Source organism: Arachis ipaensis, chromosome B8, assembly GCF_059453495.1.
Source record: "Arachis ipaensis isolate K30076 ecotype BB chromosome B8, ASM5945349v1, whole genome shotgun sequence".
Taxonomy (NCBI): Eukaryota; Viridiplantae; Streptophyta; class Magnoliopsida; order Fabales; family Fabaceae; genus Arachis; species Arachis ipaensis.
Genome location: NC_142443.1, coordinates 138,465,584 through 138,485,385, shown reverse-complemented (window position 1 = coordinate 138,485,385; position 19,802 = coordinate 138,465,584). Strand labels below are relative to the sequence as shown.

The window sequence follows — 19,802 nt, the reverse complement described above, 5'->3', positions numbered from 1 at the left end:
TCAAACGTATTATGTCTTCAACTGGATAGCATGACATGCACCAATATTTTTTGGCTTTGTAGCATGGTACTTTGTCATACTCAGGCTATGATTTACATATGTAAAAGTTATAACAGTATTCTAAATTCTATTTATGTTCATATACACACATGGGGGAGGTGTAAGGGGTTTCTATAAACCCCTTCCAGCTTTAGCTGGTTCTTGAACCTGGATACACTTATTTTCAAGCGCAATAGTCTAACTTCATTCTCAAATGTTTTGTTTCATGTATTTTAACTTCGTATTTTGTTTCCCTGCAGGTGAATATCTCGTTAATAGTAAATGACAGTGAAGCAGAACAGTGTGTAAGGGCTCTCCACAAAACCTTCTTTGATAGTTAGAAAACGAATGCATACAAGGGAATGTAGAGCAACATAAACATTGATATTGTAGTTTTCCATTCACTATTTGTAGAGCAACATATTTCTAAGCTAAATCTGTCCCCCCTAGAACTAGGAGAATTAGGATTAGCAGCCTCATTCGAAGTATTCGAAGTAGAAGGATTGGCGGGCAAGTTATTATTCACAGATGCATTGTTATTAGCACTTGCTTCTTGATTAATACTATCATCTATAATTGAAATTAATAAATCATGCATAAAATTAAAAATAGCAGCAGCACAGCAAAAATCAAATAATCATCCATAAGACCATATCTGAAATCAATAATAAACACCAGACGACACTAACAACAGTTCGCAAAGGATAAACCTAATCAAAAACACCATTAACAAGAGACTAAAACAGAGCCAAGAATCAAACAATAAGCATCCAGCAATAAACATTACAAAACAAGTATAAAGTAGCCACACTAAATCTGAAATCAATAAAGATAAACAAAAATAAAAAATTTCAATAATGATTTGATTTCTATTTTTTGCAACGACAAGAAAATTTTAACAAAAATTTTAGAAATGAAAAAACAGCAGCAGCACAATCAATGAGCAGAAGTACAAAATTTTAATAATTATTTGATTTTCCTATTTAGCAGCAGCAACCAAATTTCAACAAAAATTATACAAATTAAAAACACAGCAACAGCACAAAATTAATGAGTAGCAGCACAAAATTTGAATAATGATTTCCTTTCCATTAATCGATTCACAACATTCAGACTAAACAGATTGATAAAAGGAAGTGAAGAACCGGAGAAGTGAAAGTAGTGACACTAATCTTCGATGGAAAGACAGACAGCGAGTTGCTCTAAGCCTCGAACAGAGAAGTCAGGGACGATGGGGACGACGTGCCGAGCTACAGCCAACAAGAAAGGGCTTGGGTTCGGAAAGGGGGAAGGAGGAAGCTACGGAGGCGCCAACAACATGACGGCGACGGCACTGCGAAAGAACCGTTGAGGAGGAAGCTAAGGGTTCGGCCTTCAAATGGGGTGAGTGAGAGTGTCTGAGTTTGAGTGTGAGATTCGTGAGTGAGTGAGGGGGGTAAAAGGGTGGGCGAGTCTGACCGGGTGGGTTTTAAAAAAAAAAAAAAAGAGTACTGCTAGGGAGCCAATGATCTAAGTGTACAATGTGTATAATGGACTAAATCTTTGGCCCAATATGAATAAAATGAACATCATCCATACTATCCAGAATAACCAGTACCAGGATAATAAACATCTCATGTCATGAAACCACTTATCCCAAAAACTTAAGCTAATTTTGGAGTTTACCAAGGATCGAACTCTTGACCTTTCGAATATGGAGTTTTTATACCATATCATGAAACCACTCATCCCAAAAGTTTAAACTGATAGGAAAAGGTAACACTAATGATTATATCTCTAATATTGAATCGAACATCCCTAAACCCCCATTGTACACATTGTACAAATATTCCATTGGCTCCCTATACTTCCTCAAAAAAAAAAAAAAAAAATTCAAAACGGCGTTGTTAATACAACCGGCCAGTTTTCGATCCGATCCAACTGGCCAATTCTCAGTCGGTCAACAGTTTTGAAACAGTTTGTGATTGAGCGGTTATAGATAGCGAATTAGACTGTTTTCTTTGCCAGTTACTGAATTGGCCAGCCTAGTCTGATTTTTACAACATTGCATCCTGCAATATCATAGGGGAATAGCATACTTAAACGAGCAGCATATACTGGATGGTTCTGTTCCTGCATAATATATGGGATTACTTCCAAATTTTGTTTGGATGAATTGGGCACGTTTGGTTTAGGATTTTTGGCGACTATTTTTTAGAAGCAGAAGATAAAACAAGAGGAGCGTTAAGTTATTTTGTACTTTGATATTATTGTATCGTACAAGTACTTTTTATTAAATTTGAACGTTAAATTATTTGGTTGTAATAAATATAGGAGTAGTTTTTCTCATAAAAATACAATTAAGTATATGGAGTGAGAACAAATACGTGGTTACAAAATTTAAGAAGCATTATATGTATACATATTTTTTCCTTGTTTATAGGAAAAGCAATCCTTTATTTGCTTCTAGGAAATAAATAAAAAACAAAATTTTGATAACCAACAAAAAAAAAGGATTATTATGTGATGTGTTTTTACCTTTTTTTTTATTCAAATGATAAAAAGTTAGAAATGTATTCAATAATAACCAATGAATACAAATTATCCAATTCGGGAATTAACAACAGAAGTGGGAATTAACTAGAATTGAAAAGAGAACGGATACAGCTTTAGAATGGAAGGAAAGGGAAGCAGCAACAGTGCAAGTGTGTATGTGATAAAAAGTGGGAAAATTATGGGAAGCTAAGTATAATTTTAAAATTTTTATAGAGTATGTATATGTTAGGTGAGATCTTAGACTACTCACAGATTTACTTCACTAGCTCACTTAGCCTTATATATACCCTTACCTTCACCTTAGCCCCATTACAACCTTGGAAAAGACCTCCTGATGTTTGCATTGGTACATTAAACATTGTTGATTGATTAGGTAAAGAACAAAGTTTAGAAAGCTTGAATAGGGAAGAGTAGAGTGATTAACCCTAGACACTTGAGAGACTAGAATGATATACACTACCAGAGAGGGTTCAATGCTTGATTCTATGTTCCCTGCTTTCATGAGCTATCTTCTTACAAGTTTACTTGTCTTTTATTGTATAATTTGAATTAGTGGAATTTGATTCATATTTGTCTTGGAGAATTTATTTTTTTTTAACCAAGTAGGTAGAAGCATTATGCATTTAGTTGTATTCATAGGTTGCATTTCATGCATTCTATCATTTCTCTTCACCCCTTTATAGTTTCTCTTGAGCTTAGCATGAGGACATGCTAATGTTTAAGTGTGGGGAGGTTGATAAACCACTATTTTATGGTTTATCTTGTGCTCAATTGAGTGATTTTTATCAACTCTTTACCCACTTATTCATACTATTCGCATGTTTTACATTTTCCTTCCTGATTTTGTGCTATGATTGAAAATATACTTCTTTGATCTTATATTTTCTTATTATTAATCCTCTCTTATTACCATCAGATACCTTGATATGTGTGTTGAGTGTTTTTAGAGATTATAGGGCAGGAATGGCTCTGAGGATGGAAAGGAAGCATGCAAAAGAGGAAGGAATACAAGAAGTTGGAGAAAACTGCTAAGCTGTCCAGCCTGACCTCTTCGCACTTAAACGACTATAACTTTAGCTACAGAGGTCCAAATGACGCGGTTCCAGTTGCGTTGGAAAGCTAACGTCCGAGGCTTCTATTTGATATATAATTTTCCATAGCTGCCCCGACACCAGGCGACGTGAACGCGTGGATCACGCGGACGCGTGACCTGGCAGGAAAGCAATCCGTGTGGCCGCGTGGACGACGCCTCCGCGTTACCTTCCCGCGACCTGAACGTAACAGAAATCACTGGGAGCGATTTCTGGGCTGCTCTTGACCTAGTTTTCAGCCCAGAACACACAGATTAGAGGCTATAAAGTGGGGGAATGCATCCATTCATAAGGAAGCTCTCATAATTCACAATATTAGGATTTAGATGTAGTTTCTAGAGAGAGAGGTTCTCTCCTCTCTCTTAGGATTTAGGATTTTAGGATTTCTATTAGTTTAGTTCAATTCATCCTCATTCCAGGTTCTATATTCCTTCAATATTTATTTTCTACTTTAATTTACTCTAATACTTTTATTTGTATTTGATTTATGTTGCCCAATTGGCTTATGAACCTTCCCATGTTATGACTTGAATTTATATTTAGACGTAATTTGATTGCTTTATTTACATGAATGCTTTTAATTTAATTTAGATATTTTTCCTTTTGGCTTTGGTTAAATAATTGGTGACTCTTGAGTTATCAAACTCATTGTTGACTGAAATTTGGAATTCTTCAAGAATTAATTCGAGATCCAATAACTCTAAATTTTCCCAAGGAAAGACTGGGACTTGAGGATTCGAATTAATTCTTCCACTTAACTTACCTTCATAGTTAGAGGTTAACAAAGTCGGAGAAAAATCCAATTCTCATCACAATTGATAAGGATAACTAGGATAGGACTTCCAGTTCTTCATACCTTGCCAAGAGATTTTATTATTGTTAATTTATTTTACTTGTCATTTAAATATACCTGTGCCCATTGCCCAAACTTCAAAACCCTGATTTACAATCTTCATAACCAATAATAAGAACATACTTCCCTGCAATTCCTTGAGAAGACGACCCGAGGTTTAAATACTCGATTATCAATTTTTAAAGGGGTTTGTTACTTGTGACAACCAAAGCATTTGTAAGAAAGGTTGATTGCTTGGTTTAGTAATTATACTTACAACAAGAGTTTACTATAACTTCTAAACCATCAATCTTCAGCTCTTCAGCGACAAACAAGTTCTGCCGCACAATTTTTGGAGAATGCGCATCAGTTGAGTAAGAACAGTCAACACCAATAGTATAATATCAAACTTGGAAAAGAAAATAAGAAACAACAACAAAGTTAAAATGTAATAAATGAAAGTATACAAATGCAATAAATGAGGGAGAATAGGGATGAGAAGGGAAAGGAATGAAGAAGAAGAAATGTAGAAAGAAAGAAGAATGAGAGGAGAAAGAAGAAGAAAAGAGAGAAGAAAGTAAAAGAAGTAGCGACGCGTAAGCGTCGCCCACGCGTACGCGTGGGTTGCATAATAAGGAAGTAATGCGTACGCGTCAGTCACGCGTACGCGTGGAAGTGAATTTCGCTCCACGCACAGCACTCGCACAGTGGCAGCCCAACTCTCTGTTTGTAGTATTTGATAATCAAAATTTTGGGGTTGACGCATGCACGTCAGTCACGCCCACGCGTGGAAAGCCAGAAATGCAAATGACGCGTATGCGTCAACGACGCGTACGCGTGGGTTGGTGAAAATTGATGGGTGACGCGTATGCGTGGGGTTGGCTATGCTCCTAGTACCACACCAGCGCGGTCCTGGCACAACTCTCTGTCTAGGCCGTCCTATCACACCATTACAGCACGGTTTGGGCATGAACCAAATTTGGGCGTTGACGCGTACGCGTCGTTCACACGCACAGGTGACAGCCCCTTTTTTTTTGCAATGCCAAAAATTATTAAACAACTACCATAACTGAAACTAAATAATCATAACTAAAATGAAAATTTAACTTATTACCAATATTAACAAAAGGGAAATTAGAAAGAAGTTACCATGGTTGGGTGTCTCCCACCTAGCACTTTTAGTTAAAGTCCTTAAGTTGGACGTTTGGTGAGCTCCTTGTCATGGTGGCTTGTGCTTGAACTCATCTTGAGACCTCCACCAACGCTTGGACTTCCAATAAGCTCCAACATTTTCAAGTGAAGTCACCAAGCCTTAATGAAGTTCTTCACAAGCTTTGAGCTCCCAAAAGTGATCCTCTTGTATGTTAGGATCCCAAATCTTGTTTCTACACCCGTCCTTAAGTTGATCATCATTGTTCCAACCTGGTGGCAAGTAATCCGAATTCTCAATGAAGTACCAAACTCTTCTTTTAGATCCAACCAATTGATCACTAGTCCAACCCTTGCATCTAACTCTTGAAATCTCAACCTTGATGAGTCTTGATTTGCAACTCCAACCACTAAACATCCTTCTCTTACGCTTAATTCTACAAAGCCTCCTAAGTTGGCCATCCGTTTCAAGAATACCATACTCAAGTGGGACAGTAAAGCTAATAGAGATAAATTTTACCCACTCAAATGACGAAGTAGACGACAACCTAGGTAGAGAAGTCTCCAATGATCTTGACAAAGCATATTCAACTCCTGTCTAACCTTGCCGAAGGACTTCCACCTTTTGAAAAGATTCTCCAACTTCAAGCTCTTCCTCACCGAATTCATCCAAATCTTCTTCTTCACTCAAATTATAAATATGAGGTTGAGATAAATCTACCTCAATGTTGCTTTCAATTTCATTGGGAGAAGGTTCTTCAAACTCAAGGAGTTCACTTGTGGGTGCAAATTCATTACTAGGAGGGCTTGATGCATGATCATCATCACCAAAGAAACTTCCTTCTTGATCTATTCCGTCCAATTCTTCATAGGGAATATGCCTTGGAGGTTGTGCACTACCCTATTCGACATCAATCTCAAGCTTCTTGGAGGAATACTCTACAACTCTAGATTCCTATGGAGGTTTAGCATCTCCTAACTCTTCAACCACTTCTTCCTCTTTAACAGTTATGGATTCCTCCAATTGTTCCAATACAAAGCCACATTACTCATTTTCCACCGGAGTTTTTAATTTCTCCTTCATGCTACGCTCCTCATTAGATTCTCCACATGCGGCCATGGGGTTACTTTGAGTGTTGAAGCGCAGTGAAGCTAAATTATCTACTACCTCGGTCAAGGTAGCTATGAACTCTAGTGTCGTCTGCTGCATCTCTCTTTGCTCTTGAAGAAGAACACCAAGAGTATCATTTATTAGGGATTGAAGTGGATATGAGGGTTCATTGCTTGGGAAGAAAGGTTCATGATAAGAGGGTGGTTCACCATGATAAGGATGTAGCGGTTCAACACTCTCCATATTTTTCACTTGTTGCACAACACACTCCAGTCCCTTGTTCTCAAGTTGAGATTTTTTAGCCATGAGAGCTTCGTGGGCTTTTCGGCTTTTCTCTCGCTCCATTTGATGGATGGTTGCTTGAAGTCGATCCATTGCTTCCTTAAAATGATCCCGTGGCTCTTGTTCTGCTTGGCTAACATAATTAGGATCATATTGCTCTTAGATTGATAGATATGGACATTCCCCTATGAAAGGTTGTGGTGGAAAGGAAAATTCATCTTGTGGTTGAAAATCCGCATACATTGGAGGTGGTGTATATTAAGGTGGTGGTTCTTGGGAGTAATTGGGTTGGAATTGGGATGGCTCTATGTATGGTTCATTTGGCTCATAAGGTGGTTGGTATGGTGGATATGGGTTAGGGTCATAAGGAAGTGTTTGATTATAAGTGACTTGTAAGTATGGTGGTTTAAAACTATGTTGAGGAGGAGGTTCATAGGTATATGGTGGGGCTTTTTGGTAACTACAAGGGGGTCCACCATAGCTATTGTCTTGGTATGCATCAGGGAATGACTCTTGCTCATAGCACGTTGGTGGAGGTTATTGCCAAAAAGGTTGATCATATGCTGGAGGCTCCTCCCACCTTTGATTGTCCCATCCTTGATGCATGTTTTCATTGTAGCTTTCATTCCATACAACATAATTTGAACCAAACTCATAGCCAAAGGGATGAGAATTCATAGTAGCAAATAAAAATAAAATCTAATAAAAATAAGCAACAAAGTCCTAAAACTAACAAAAACTAACAAACAAGCAAAAGGTAAATATATACAATAACCAATAATAAGGTATACGTTTCCAATTCCCCGGCAACGGCGCCAAAAACTTGACGGAGGAAAAATGTCGGTAAAGATTTTCACAAAAATATCGCGTTGCAAGTATAGCTCTAAACCGACAATTAAACCTCAGCCAATGTTTAAATTTTTTGTCACTTAAGCAAACCGAATAAAATTAACTGAAGTATTTAAACCTCGGGTCGTCTCTCAAGGAATTGCAGGGAAGTGTACTTATAATTAGTTATGGGAAAGTATTTTTGGGGTTTTTGTAATAGGAGACAAGTAATGTAAATAACAACAACAAACAACAACAACAAAGCCTTGTCCCACTAAGTGGGGTCGGCTACATGAATCAAACGACACCATTGTGCTCTGTCATGTATCATGTCTACAGAGATACTATTTACATGTAGATCTCGTTTGACCACCTCATGGATGGTCTTCTTAGGTCTTCCTCTGCCTTTCGCCCTTTGTCCATCTTCCATCTCATCCACCCTCCTGACTGGATGTTCTATCGGTCTTCTTCTCACATGTCCAAACCACCTGAGACGCGATTCAACCATCTTTTCCACAATGGGTGCTACTCCAACTCTCTCCCTTATATCTTCATTCCTTATTTTATCCAATCGCGTATGACCACTCATCCATCTCAACATCTTCATCTCTGCCACACTCAGCTTATGTTCATGCTCCACTTTAGCCGCCCAACACTCCGTACCATACAGCATAGCCGGCCTTATAGCGGTGCGATAGAGTTTACCTTTAAGTTTTAAAGGCACTTTTTTGTCGCATATAAAACCAGATGCACTCCGCCATTTTGACCAACCTGCTTGGATCCTATGATTTACATCCTGTTCAATCTCTCCAATATCATGTATGATGCACCCCAGATACTTAAAACTTTTAACTTTTCGTAGGATGTTAAAAAAAAACTAATTTCAGTTAAAAATAACTTTTGATAAAATATATCCATGTTCTCTTCAAAATAACTAGTTTTTTGAATACTAGAAAGAAGGAGACCATGAATCTTATTTATCCAAATATCAGCTTTTTTATAAGTTTTATTATTAATTGAGGATAACAAAAAATTGTTCATTCGGCCACGACAGGGTCCATTCAAGAAAGGATCATATAGTTTAGGTAAGTTTTTTGTTTGAGTCTCTTCATTGCATAATCTAATTCGTTTTTGGAATATATCCAACGGCATAAATTCCTTATCTAGAACTTCCGCCCTGTTTAGAATTTCATTGCTTAGTTTTTTTTTTATTTTCTCCAATCTTCACCTCTATATTGGGGTTTTCCCTTCTCAAACTGAACTTACATTCCATATATTCCGTCTTGCTACGGCTTATGCGCAGACCATACACTTCTAGAGCTTCTCTCCACAACTCCAACTTCTTATTTAGGTCTTCCCTTGACTCTTCCATAAGGACGATATCATCGGCAAAAAGCATGCACCATGGCACAGGTTCTTGGATGTGCTCTGTGAGTACTTCCAAGACTAATGTGAAAAGGTATGGACTTAAGGATGATCCCTGATGTAATCCTATACCAATAGGGAATTCCTCTGTCACACCACCTTGAGTCTTCACACTAGTTGTGGCCCCATCATACATGTCTTTAATTGCCCGAATATATGCGATCCTTACTCTCCTCTTTTCTAAAACCTTCCATAAGACCTCCCTTGGTACCCTATCATACGCTTTTTCCAAATCAATAAACACCATATGTAGATCCCTTTTATTACTACGATACCTCTCCATCATCCTTCTTAATAGGTATATCGCTTCAGTGGTAGATCTGCCTGGCATAAATCCAAATTGGTTCTCTGTTACTTGTGTCTCTTTTCTCAACCTCCGTTCTATCACCCTTTCCCATAACTTCATAGTATGACTCATAAGTTTAATCCCTCTATAGTTTCTACAACTTTGTATATCCCCCTTATTCTTGTAGATAGGTACCAAGGTGCTCTTTCTCCACTCATCAGGCATCTTCTTTGACCTTAAAATCTCATTAAAAAGCTTGGTTAACCAGTTGCAAATAAAATAATAACTAAGAAAAGTCCTAGCAAGGATTGAGAATTGGAATTCCTATCCTCATTATCATCATCAATTGTGATGGTAATTGCCTTTTGCTTTTACTTAGTTAACCTCTAACAATGGAGGAAGGTCAACTGCATACAATCAACTTGATTTCACAAGTCCTAGTCAACTCAAAGTGGGAGACTAGCTTTAGTGAGGTTCAAGTTAACCGGCAATCTTCAATCACCAATCAACAAAAGACTTTTGATAACTCAAGAGTCTCTAATTAATCAATCCAAGTCAAGAACATAAAAATCTAAATTAAAATCCATCCAAGCATTTTATCAAACACTTGGAAGGCACAAAATAAAATCATAGAGAATTAACAAGAGAATGCAAATTTTAAGACCACAATTGCAAGGAATCGATAATAACAAATGAAGAAAGAAGCAATAAACATGAAGTACCTCAAATTGCATTAAAAGGAAATTTAATCTAACATAGAGAGTTCATAAACTAAATTGGAAAAATAAGGAAATCAACAAAAGAAAATAAACTAAGATGCTAAAATAATAGAATGTAGAAGAGAAACTAAATTAAAGCAACATGGAAATCTGAATTGGAGAAGAAATAAAACTAAAAACCCTAAAACCTAGAGAGAGCCTCTCTCTCTCTAGGAACCTACAACTAAACCTAAAATTGTGTATAAATGAAAGTGAATGATTGATTCCCTTCCAGCTTCACTCTATAGCCTCTAATCAGTATTTTCGGGCCTGAAACTGGGTCAAAAGCAGCCCAGAAATCGCCCCCAGCATTTTCTGTAATTATAGCACGTGACGCTCTGTCACGCGTATAGGTGTCAGCCACACGTGTGCGTCGTATGTCTGCTGCATCAGTCACACGTACGCGTCGTCCATGCGTGCGCGTCACTGCCAGATTTTAAAAACTTTAATTTCTTGTGTTCCTTCCATTTTTGCATACTCCCTTTCCATCCTCTAAGTCATTCCTGCCATATAAAACCTGAAAACACTTAACACACATATCACGGCATCGAATGGTAATAAGAGAGGATTAAAATTAGCAAATTTAAGGCCAAAGAAGCATGTTTTCAATCATAGCACAAAATTAGGAAGAAAATGTAAAACATGCGAATTATATGAATAAGTGTGAGAATAATGGATAAAATTCACTCAATTCAGCACAAGATAAACCCTAAAAATGGGGTTTATCACCAGCCGGGCAGAATGAAGACGGGGTTGGAGGTATTTGACCTGCTGCAGATGTTTGATATCTACATGCAATAACTATTTTGTTCAGCCATGTGAGGGTTTTTTTTGGTATAGTAAAAAGGAACATACTAAACCATTGATCAACTTTTTTTTTGGACTTCAACCATTGATCTGGTTTAAACAAGATTATTAATAAACCAAAATTCAGTTAAAAAAAACATGCAACTCCATATAAAAAAATGATACTATACAGACCCATCTGGATGAAGACAAATCAATCCAACTGTGTTCCAACATGACCTGCCCGACTTGAAATACCTTCTGCCTCTCCTTCATTAATCTCTCGCCCACCATCTCCACGCCGCTTCGATCCTTCGTTGTTGATCGTCTCCGGCAAAGTCATACATCTACCCGAGAAAACACTCCTTGTTATCAAATGGCGATCGAATCTCATTCCAGCGATGACACTAACGTCTTGTCTTCCTCCGAACGAATAAGTCGCGGCAGATGTGCTATTCAGAGAGTAGGCAACTTTGCACTATGATTCCACGAGAAAAAATTCATGTAACTCGATTGATGGTCAGTGACGGAAACGTAAACATCAAAGCGCTTCTTGTATACGTCAAACAATGTCCACGACGCATTTCCTTCCTTCTTAGCCTAACTCCATCGTCTCTTGTTCATACCCTGGGTCAAGATGTCCGACCCGGGTTGATTGATGACAAGATGACCGACCTCTTCAGGTAAGGTCGAGCCGACCTCTTCTTAAAGAGCCCGGCCAAGTCACCAGGAAAGCCCAAAAAGGGGCCCAAACAGAGGAACACGACCCAAATCCAAAGGCAGCCCAAGCCTATAGAGATAAGGGAGGTTCCCTTGAAGATAAGATGACTTCACTCAAAGATAAGATAAGATAAGATAACTATCTTATCTCTAGGAAGGTCATTCCACACCATTATAAATACACTGGAGCACCCAGGTATAACTCATACTCTGATTCTACTAAAAACCTGCTTAATACCCTTGCTAACTTAAGCATCGGAGTCCCTTGCAGGTACCACCACCCTCCGGTGATGAAGGATCAGCATCACCCACAAGTCCAACAAGTCAGACACGGAGGCTCTAGCCACCACCCACAAGTCGGACACATCAGCGTCGGCCAGCACAGAAGATCTCGTCCGAGATTGACCTACAGTTTTAGGTAACCCTCGAAACATTGGCGCCGTTGCCGGGGACCTGGAAGTTATCCCATCATCATGGCAGACAACCTAGACAACGACCACAACTCTGATTTGGAGAACAGAATGCCACATAAGAACGCGGAGGTCATACTAGACGATACTTCTCAACCTAACAAAGACAAGAACTCACCAAACACGGGAGCCATGGAGGCACTTCAGGATTGCCTAAAACAACTCGAAAAAGAGGTAGAGTATCAACGCAAAGTCGAGAGAGACCTACGAAGGGAGGCTAGGCGACGCCACGAATTAGAGGACAAGCTCCTAACCGATCTCAAAGCTAAAACTACTCGATCCAGCCACGAAAATAGCTCCCGCAAGGATCAAGACCCATTCACCAAAGAGATTATGAAGGCTGGTGCACGAAATCGTGATCGTTCATTCCTTGGTAACGGCGCCAAAAACTTTATACGCACGTTCATAATCTTAGTTCGTTGTCATAACTTCGCACAACTAACCAGCAAGTGCACTGGGTCATCCAAGTAATACCTTACGTGAGTAAGGGTCGATCCTACAGAGATTGTTGGTATGAAGCAAGCTATGGTCATCTTGTAAATCTCAGTCAGGTGGATTCAAATGGTTATAATGGTTTTCGAATATAGAAATAAACAAAGCATAAAATAGAGATAGAGATACTTATGTAATTCAGTGGTAGGAATTTCAGATAAGCGCATGGAGATGCTGTTCCTTCTGAATCTCTGCTTTCCCACTGCTTTCATCAAATCATTCTTACTCTTTTTTATGGCAAGCTGTATGTTGGGTTTCACCGTTATCAATGGCTACCTACCATCCTCTTAGTGAAAATGGTCCAAATGCTTTGTCACAGCACGGCTAATCATCTGTCAGTTCTCGATCATGTTGGAATAGAATCCAGTGATTTTTTTGCGTCTGTCACTACGCCCAACACTCGCGAGTTTGAAGCTTGTCACAGTCATTCAATCCCTGAATCATACTCGGAATACCACAGACAAGGTTTAGACTTTTCGGATTCTCAAGAATGCTGCCAATGGATTCTAGCTTATACCATGAAGATTCTAATTAAGGAATCCAAGAGATACATGCTCGGTCTAAGGTAGAACGGAAGTGGTTGTCAGTCACGCGCTCATAGGTGAGAATGATGATGACTGTCACGGATCATCACATTCATCATGTTGAAGTGCAGCGAATATCTTAGAACAAGAATAAGATGAATTGAATAGAAAATAGTAGTAGTTGCATTAATACTCGAGATACAACAGAGCTCCACACCTTAATCTATGGTGTGTAGAAACTCTACCGTTGAAAATACATAAGAACAAGGTCTAGGCATGGCCGAATGGCCAGCCTCCCCAAAGAGGGTTCAATCATCAAAACATGATTAAAAGATGATCCAAAGATCTAAAGTGATCAAAAGATGGTCCAAAAGACCTAAATACAATAGTAAAAAGTTATATTTATACTAAACTAGTTACTAGGGTTTACAGAAATAATTTTAAGTGTAGAAATCCACTTCCGGGGCCCACTTTGGTGTGTGCTTGGGCTGAGCTTGAGCTTTAGACGTGCAGAGGCTTCTCTTGGGGTTAAACGCCAAGTTATAACGTGTTTTTTGCGTTTAACTCTGGTTTGTGACGTATTTTTGGCGTTTTACTCTAGAATGCAACATGGAACTGGCGTTGAACGCCAGTTTGCGTCGTCTAAGCTCGAATAAAGTATGGACTATTATATTTTGCTGGAAAGCCCTGGATGTCTAGTTTCCAACGCAATTGCGAAAGCGCCATTTGGAGTTTTGTAGCTCCAGAAAATCCATTTCGAGTGCAGGGAGGTCAGAATCCAACAGCATCTGCAGTCCTTCTTCAGCCTCTGAATCAGATTTTTGCTCAGGTCCCTCAATTTCAGCCAGAAATTACTTGAAATCACAGAAAAACACACAAATTCATAGTAAAGTCCAGAAATGTGATTTTTAATTAAAAGCTAATAAAAATATAATAAAAACTAGCTAAATCATACTAAAAACATACTAAAAACAATGCCAAAAAGCGTATAAATTATCCGCTCATCACAACACCAAACTTAAATTATTGCTTGTCCCCAAGCAACTGAAAATCAAATAGGATAAAAAGAAGAGAATATACTATAAATTCCAAACTATCAATGAAACTTAGCTCCAATCAGATGAGCGGGACTAGTAGCTTTTTGCCTCTGAATAGTTTTGGCATCTCACTTTATCCTTTGAAGTTCAGAATGGTTGGCATCTATAGGAACTTAGAATTTAGATAGTGTTATTGATTCTCCTAGTTCAGTATGTTGATTCTTGAACACAGCTACTTTATGAGTCTTGGCCGTGGCCCTAAGCACTCTGTTTTCCAGTATTACCACCGGATACATACATGCCACAGACACATAACTGGGTGAACCTTTTCAGATTGTGACTCAGCTTTGCTAAAGTCCCCAATTAGAGGTGTCCAAGGTTCTTAAGCACACTCTTTTTTTTTTTGCTTTAGACCTCGACTTTAACCGCTCAGTCTCAAGTTTTCACTTGACACCTTCACGCCACAAGCACATGGTTAGGGACAGCTTGGTTTAGCCGCTTAGGCCAGGATTTTCTTCCTTTAGGCCCTCCTACCCACTGATGCTCAAAGCCTTGGATCCTCTTTATTACCCTTGCCTTTTGGTTTTAAGGGCTATTGGCTTTTTCTGCTTGCTTTTCTTTTTCTTTCTCTCTTTTTTTTCGCCATTTTTCTTTTCTTTTTCTTTTCTTTTTTTTTTCGCAAGCTTTTGTATTCATTGCTTTTTCTTGCTTCAAGAATCATTTTTATGATTTTTCAGATTATCAATAACATTTCTCCTTTTTCATCATTCTTCAAGAGCCAACATATTTAACATTCATAAACAACAAGTTCAAAAGACATATGCACTGTTCAAGCATTTATTCAGAAAACAAAAAGGATTGTCACCACATCAAAATAATTAAACTAATTTCAAGGATGAATTCGAAATTCATGTACTTCTTATTCTTTGTGATTAAAACATTTTTCATTTAAGAAAGGTGGTGGATTCATATGACATCCATAGCTTTAAGACATAGACACTTAAACACTAATGATCATATAGTAAAGACACAAACATAAATAAAACATAAAGCATAGTAAACGAAAAACAGGAAAATCAGAATAAGGAGATTAAGGAACGGGTCCACTTTAGTGAGGGTGACGTCTTCCTCTTCTTGAAAGACCAATGGTGTCTTTGAGCTCCTCTATGTCTCTTCCTTGCCTTTGTTGCTCCTCCCTCATAGCTCTTTGATCTTCTCTAATCTCATTGAGAATGATGGAGTGCTCTTGGTGTTCCACCCTTAATTGGTTCATGTTATGACTCAATCCTTCTAGAGAAGTGTTGAGTTGTTCCCAATAGTTGTTTGGAGGAAAATACATCCCTTGAGGCATCTCAGGGATTTCTTGATGATGAGCTTCCTCATGCGTTTCTTGAGATCCATGAATAGGCTCTCTTGTTTGCTCCATCCTCTTCTTAGTGATGGGATTGTCCTCTTCAATGAGGATGTCTCCTTCTATGACAACTCCAGCTAAGTTACATAGATGGCAAATAAGATGAGGAAACGCTAGCCTTGCTAAGGTGGAGGGCTTTTCGGCTACTTTGTAGAGTTCTAGAAAGATGACTTTATGAACTTCTACTTCCTCTCCAATCATGATGCTATGGATCATGATGGCCCGATCCACAGTTACTTCGGATCGGTTGTTAGTGGGGATGATGGAGCGTTGGATGAACTCCAACCATCCTCTAGCCACAGGCTTAAGGTCTAGTCTTCTCAATTGCACTGGCTTGCCTTTTGAGTCTCTTTTCCATTGAGCTCCTTCCACACATATGTCCATGAGGACTTGGTCTAACCTTTGATCAAAGTTGACCCTTCTAGTGTAGGGGCGTGCGTCTTCTTGCATCATAGGCAAGTTGAACGCCAACCTTACATTCTCCGGACTGAAATCTAAGCATTTTCCCCGAACCATTGTAAGCCAATTCTTTGGGTTTGGGTTCATGCTTTGATCATGGTTCTTAGTGATCCATGCGTTTGCATAGAACTCTTGAACCATTAAGATTCTGACTTGTTGAATGGGGTTGGTAAGAACTTCCCATCCCCTTCTTCTAATCTCTTGTCGGATCTCCGAATATTCGCCCCTTTTTGAGCTTAAAAGGGACCTCGGGGATCACCTTTTTCTTGGCCACAACTTCATAGAAGTGGTCTTGATGGGCTTTTGAGATGAATTTCTCCATCTCCTATGACTCAGAGGTGGAAGCAATTGCCTTCCCTTTCCTCTTTCTTGAGGTTTCTTTGGCCTTAGGTGCCATCAATGGTTATGGAAAAACAAAAAAGCTATGCTTTTACCACACCAAACTTAGAATATTGCTCGCCCTCGAGCAAAAGAAGAAAGAGTAGAAGAAGAAGAATAAGAAGATATGGAGGAGAGGGAGAGATGTGTGTATTCGGCTAAGGGGGAGAAGAGAGGGTAGTGTTGTGTGAAAATGAAGAAGGATGGAGGGGTTTATATAGTGGAGGGAGAGGGGTTTAGGTTCGGTCATTTAGGGTGGGTTTGGGTGGGAAAGAGATTTTGAATTTGAAGGTAGGTGGGGTTTATGGGGAAGAGTGGTGGAGATGATTGGTGAAGGGGTAATGGGGAAGAGAGATTGAGGTGATTGGTGAAGGGTATAGTGTTATTGGAATGTGTGAAGAAGAGAGAAGTTGGGTAGGTGGGGATCCTGTGGGGTCCACAGATCTTGAGGTGTCAAGGATTTCTCATCCCTGCACCTTTTAGGCGTGTAAAATGCCCTATATATGCAATCCTGGCGTTTAACGCCAGACTGCTGCCTGTTTCTGGCGTTAAATGCCCAAATGTAGCCTGTTTTTGGCGTTTAACGCCAGGTTGATGTTTGTTTCTGGCGTTAAATGCCAGCTTGGTGCTTGTTTCTGGCGTTAAACGCTAGACAGATGCTTGTTTCTGGCGTTTAAACGCCAGAATGCTCTTCCTCCAGGGTGTGCTATTTTTATTGCTGTTTTTTATTCTGTTTTTGATTTTTCAGTAGTTTTTGTGACTCCACATGATCATCAACCTAAAAAAAACATAAAATAACAATAGAAAATAAATAGATATAATAAATAACATTGGGTTGCCTCCCAACAAGCGCTTCTTTAATGTCAATAGCTTGACAGTGAGCTCTTATGGAGGTTCACAGAGGATCAGAGCATGATGAGGGCCTCCCAACTCCAAACTTAGAGTTTGAATGTGGGGGCTTCTCAACACCAAACTTAGAGTTTGGTTGTGGCCTCCCAACACCAAACTTAGAGTTTGATTGTGGGGGCTTTATTTGACTTGTATTGAGAGAAGCTTATCGTGCCTCTTTTCCATGTTTACAGAAGGAGAACCTTGAGTCTTGAACACAAGGTAGTCCCTATTCAGTTGAAGGACTAGCTCTCCCCTGTCAACATCAATCACAGCTTTTGCCGTGGCTAGGAAGGGTCTTCCAAGGATGATACATTCATCCTCATCCTTCCTAGTGTCTAGGATTATGAAATCAGCAGGGATGTAAAGGCCTTTAACCTTTACTAACACGTCCTCTACCAATCCATAAGCTTGTTTCATGGATTTGTCTGCCATCTCTAATGAGAATGTGGCAGCCTGTAACTCAAAGATTCCCAGTTTCTCCATTACAGAGAGTGGCATTAAGTTTATGCCTGACCCCAGGTCACACAGATCCTTCTCAAAGGTCATGGTGCCTATGGTACAAGGTATTAAGAATTTACCAGGATCCTATTTCTTTTGAGGTAAAGTTTGCTGAACCCATGTATTTAGTTCACTAATGAACAAAGGAAGTTCATCTTTCCAAGTCTCATTACCAAACAACTTGGCATTCAGCTTCATGATGGCTCCTAGATATTGAGCAACTTGCTCTTTAGTTACATCTTCATCCTCTTCAGAGGAAGAATAGTTCTCAGAGCTCATGAATGGCAGAAGGAGGTTTAATGGAATCTCTATAGTCTCTATATAAGCCTCAGATTCCTCTAGGTCCTCAATAGGGAACTCCTTTCTGTTTGGGGGACGTCCCATGAAGTCTTCCTCATTGGGATTCACGTCCTCCCCTTCCTCTTTGGATTCAGCCATATTGATAATATCAATAGCCTTGCACTCTCTTTTTGGATTCTCTTATGTATTGCTTGGGAGAGTACTAGGAAGAGTTTCAGTGATTTTCTTACCCAGCTGACCCATTTGTGCCTCCAAATTTCTAATGGAGGATCTTGTTTTACTCATGAAACTTAAAGTGGCCTTAGATAGATCAGAGACTATATTTGCTAAGCTAGATGGATTCTGCTCAGAATTCTCTGTCTGTTGCTGAGTGGGTGATGGAAAAGGCTTGCTATTGCCAAACCTGCTTCTTCCATCATTATTAAAGCCTTGTTGAGGCTTTTGTTGATCCTTCCATGAGAAATTTGGATAATTTCTCCATGAGGGATTATAGGTGTTTCTATAAGGTTCACCCATGTAATTCACCTCTGCTATTGCAGGGTTCTCAGGATCATAAGCTTCTTCTTCAGAAGATGCCTCTTTAGTACTGTTGGATGCAGCTTGCAATCCATTCAGACTCTGAGAAATCATATTGACTTGCTGAGTCAATATTTTGTTTTGAGCCAATATGGCATTCAGAGCATCAGTTTTAAGAACTCCCTTCCTCTGAGGTGTCCCATTACTCACAGGATTCCTTTCAGAAGTGTACATGAACTGGTTATTAGCAACCATGTCAATGAGTTCCTGAGCTTCTGCAGGCGTTTTCTTTAGGTGAATGGATCCACCTGCAGAATGGTCCAATGACATCTTTGATAATTCAAACAGACCATCATAGAATATATCCAGGATGGTCCATTCTGAAAGCATGTCAGAAGGACACTTTTTGGTCAGTTCCTTGTATCTCTCCCAAGCTTCATAGAGGGATTCACCTTCTTTTTGTTTGAAGGTTTGAACATCCACTCTAAGCTTGCTAAGCTTTTGAGGAGGAAAGAACTTGGCTAAGAAAGCCGTGATCAGCTTATCCCAAGAGTTCAGGCTATCCTTAGGTTGAGAGTCCAACCATATTCTAGCTCTGTCTCTTACAGCAAACAGGAAAAGAATGAGCCTGTAGACCTCGGGATCAACCCCATTGGTCTTAACAGTATCACAGATCTGCAAGAATTCAGTTAAGAACTAAAAAGGATCTTCTGATGGAAGTCCATGGAACTTGCAGTTCTGTTGCATCAGAGAAACTAATTGAGGCTTTAGCTCAAAATTGTTTGCTCCAATGGCAGGGATTGAGATGCTTCTTCCATGTAAGTTGGAATTTGGTGCAGTAAAGTCACCAAGCATCTTCCTTGCATTGTTATTATTTTCGGCCATGTCTCCTTCTTTTTCGAAAATTTCTGTCAGATTTTCTTCAGAGAGTTGTGCTTTAGCTTCCCTTAGCTTCCTCTTCAGAGTCCTTTCAGGTTCAGGATC

The 19,802-nt window shown here is 39.2% G+C and overlaps 1 protein-coding gene, 1 non-coding gene and 1 pseudogene across 2 annotated transcripts in view; 2 read left to right on the top strand and 1 right to left on the bottom strand.

The window, feature by feature from the left end:
* The window catches only part of LOC107613537 (aspartokinase 1, chloroplastic-like), a 33,929-nt gene extending 33,515 nt beyond the window's left edge, over nucleotides 1-414 (top strand). The window contains exon 14 of the mRNA XM_016315578.3: nucleotides 300-414. Coding sequence (XP_016171064.1) covers nucleotides 300-380 — 81 coding nt within the window. The 3' untranslated portion in view covers nucleotides 381-414. The remainder of the gene's footprint in view (nucleotides 1-299) is intronic.
* A 6,187-nt stretch (nucleotides 415-6,601) lies between these two features.
* On the bottom strand, nucleotides 6,602-7,645 carry LOC148550035 (uncharacterized; annotated as a pseudogene).
* Nucleotides 7,646-19,202: 11,557 nt separating this feature from the next.
* LOC148550034 (small nucleolar RNA R71) lies at nucleotides 19,203-19,310 on the top strand. The gene has a single exon (XR_015898745.1). It is a non-coding gene; the product is annotated as a small nucleolar RNA R71 (small nucleolar RNA).
* Nucleotides 19,311-19,802: the final 492 nt, after the last annotated feature.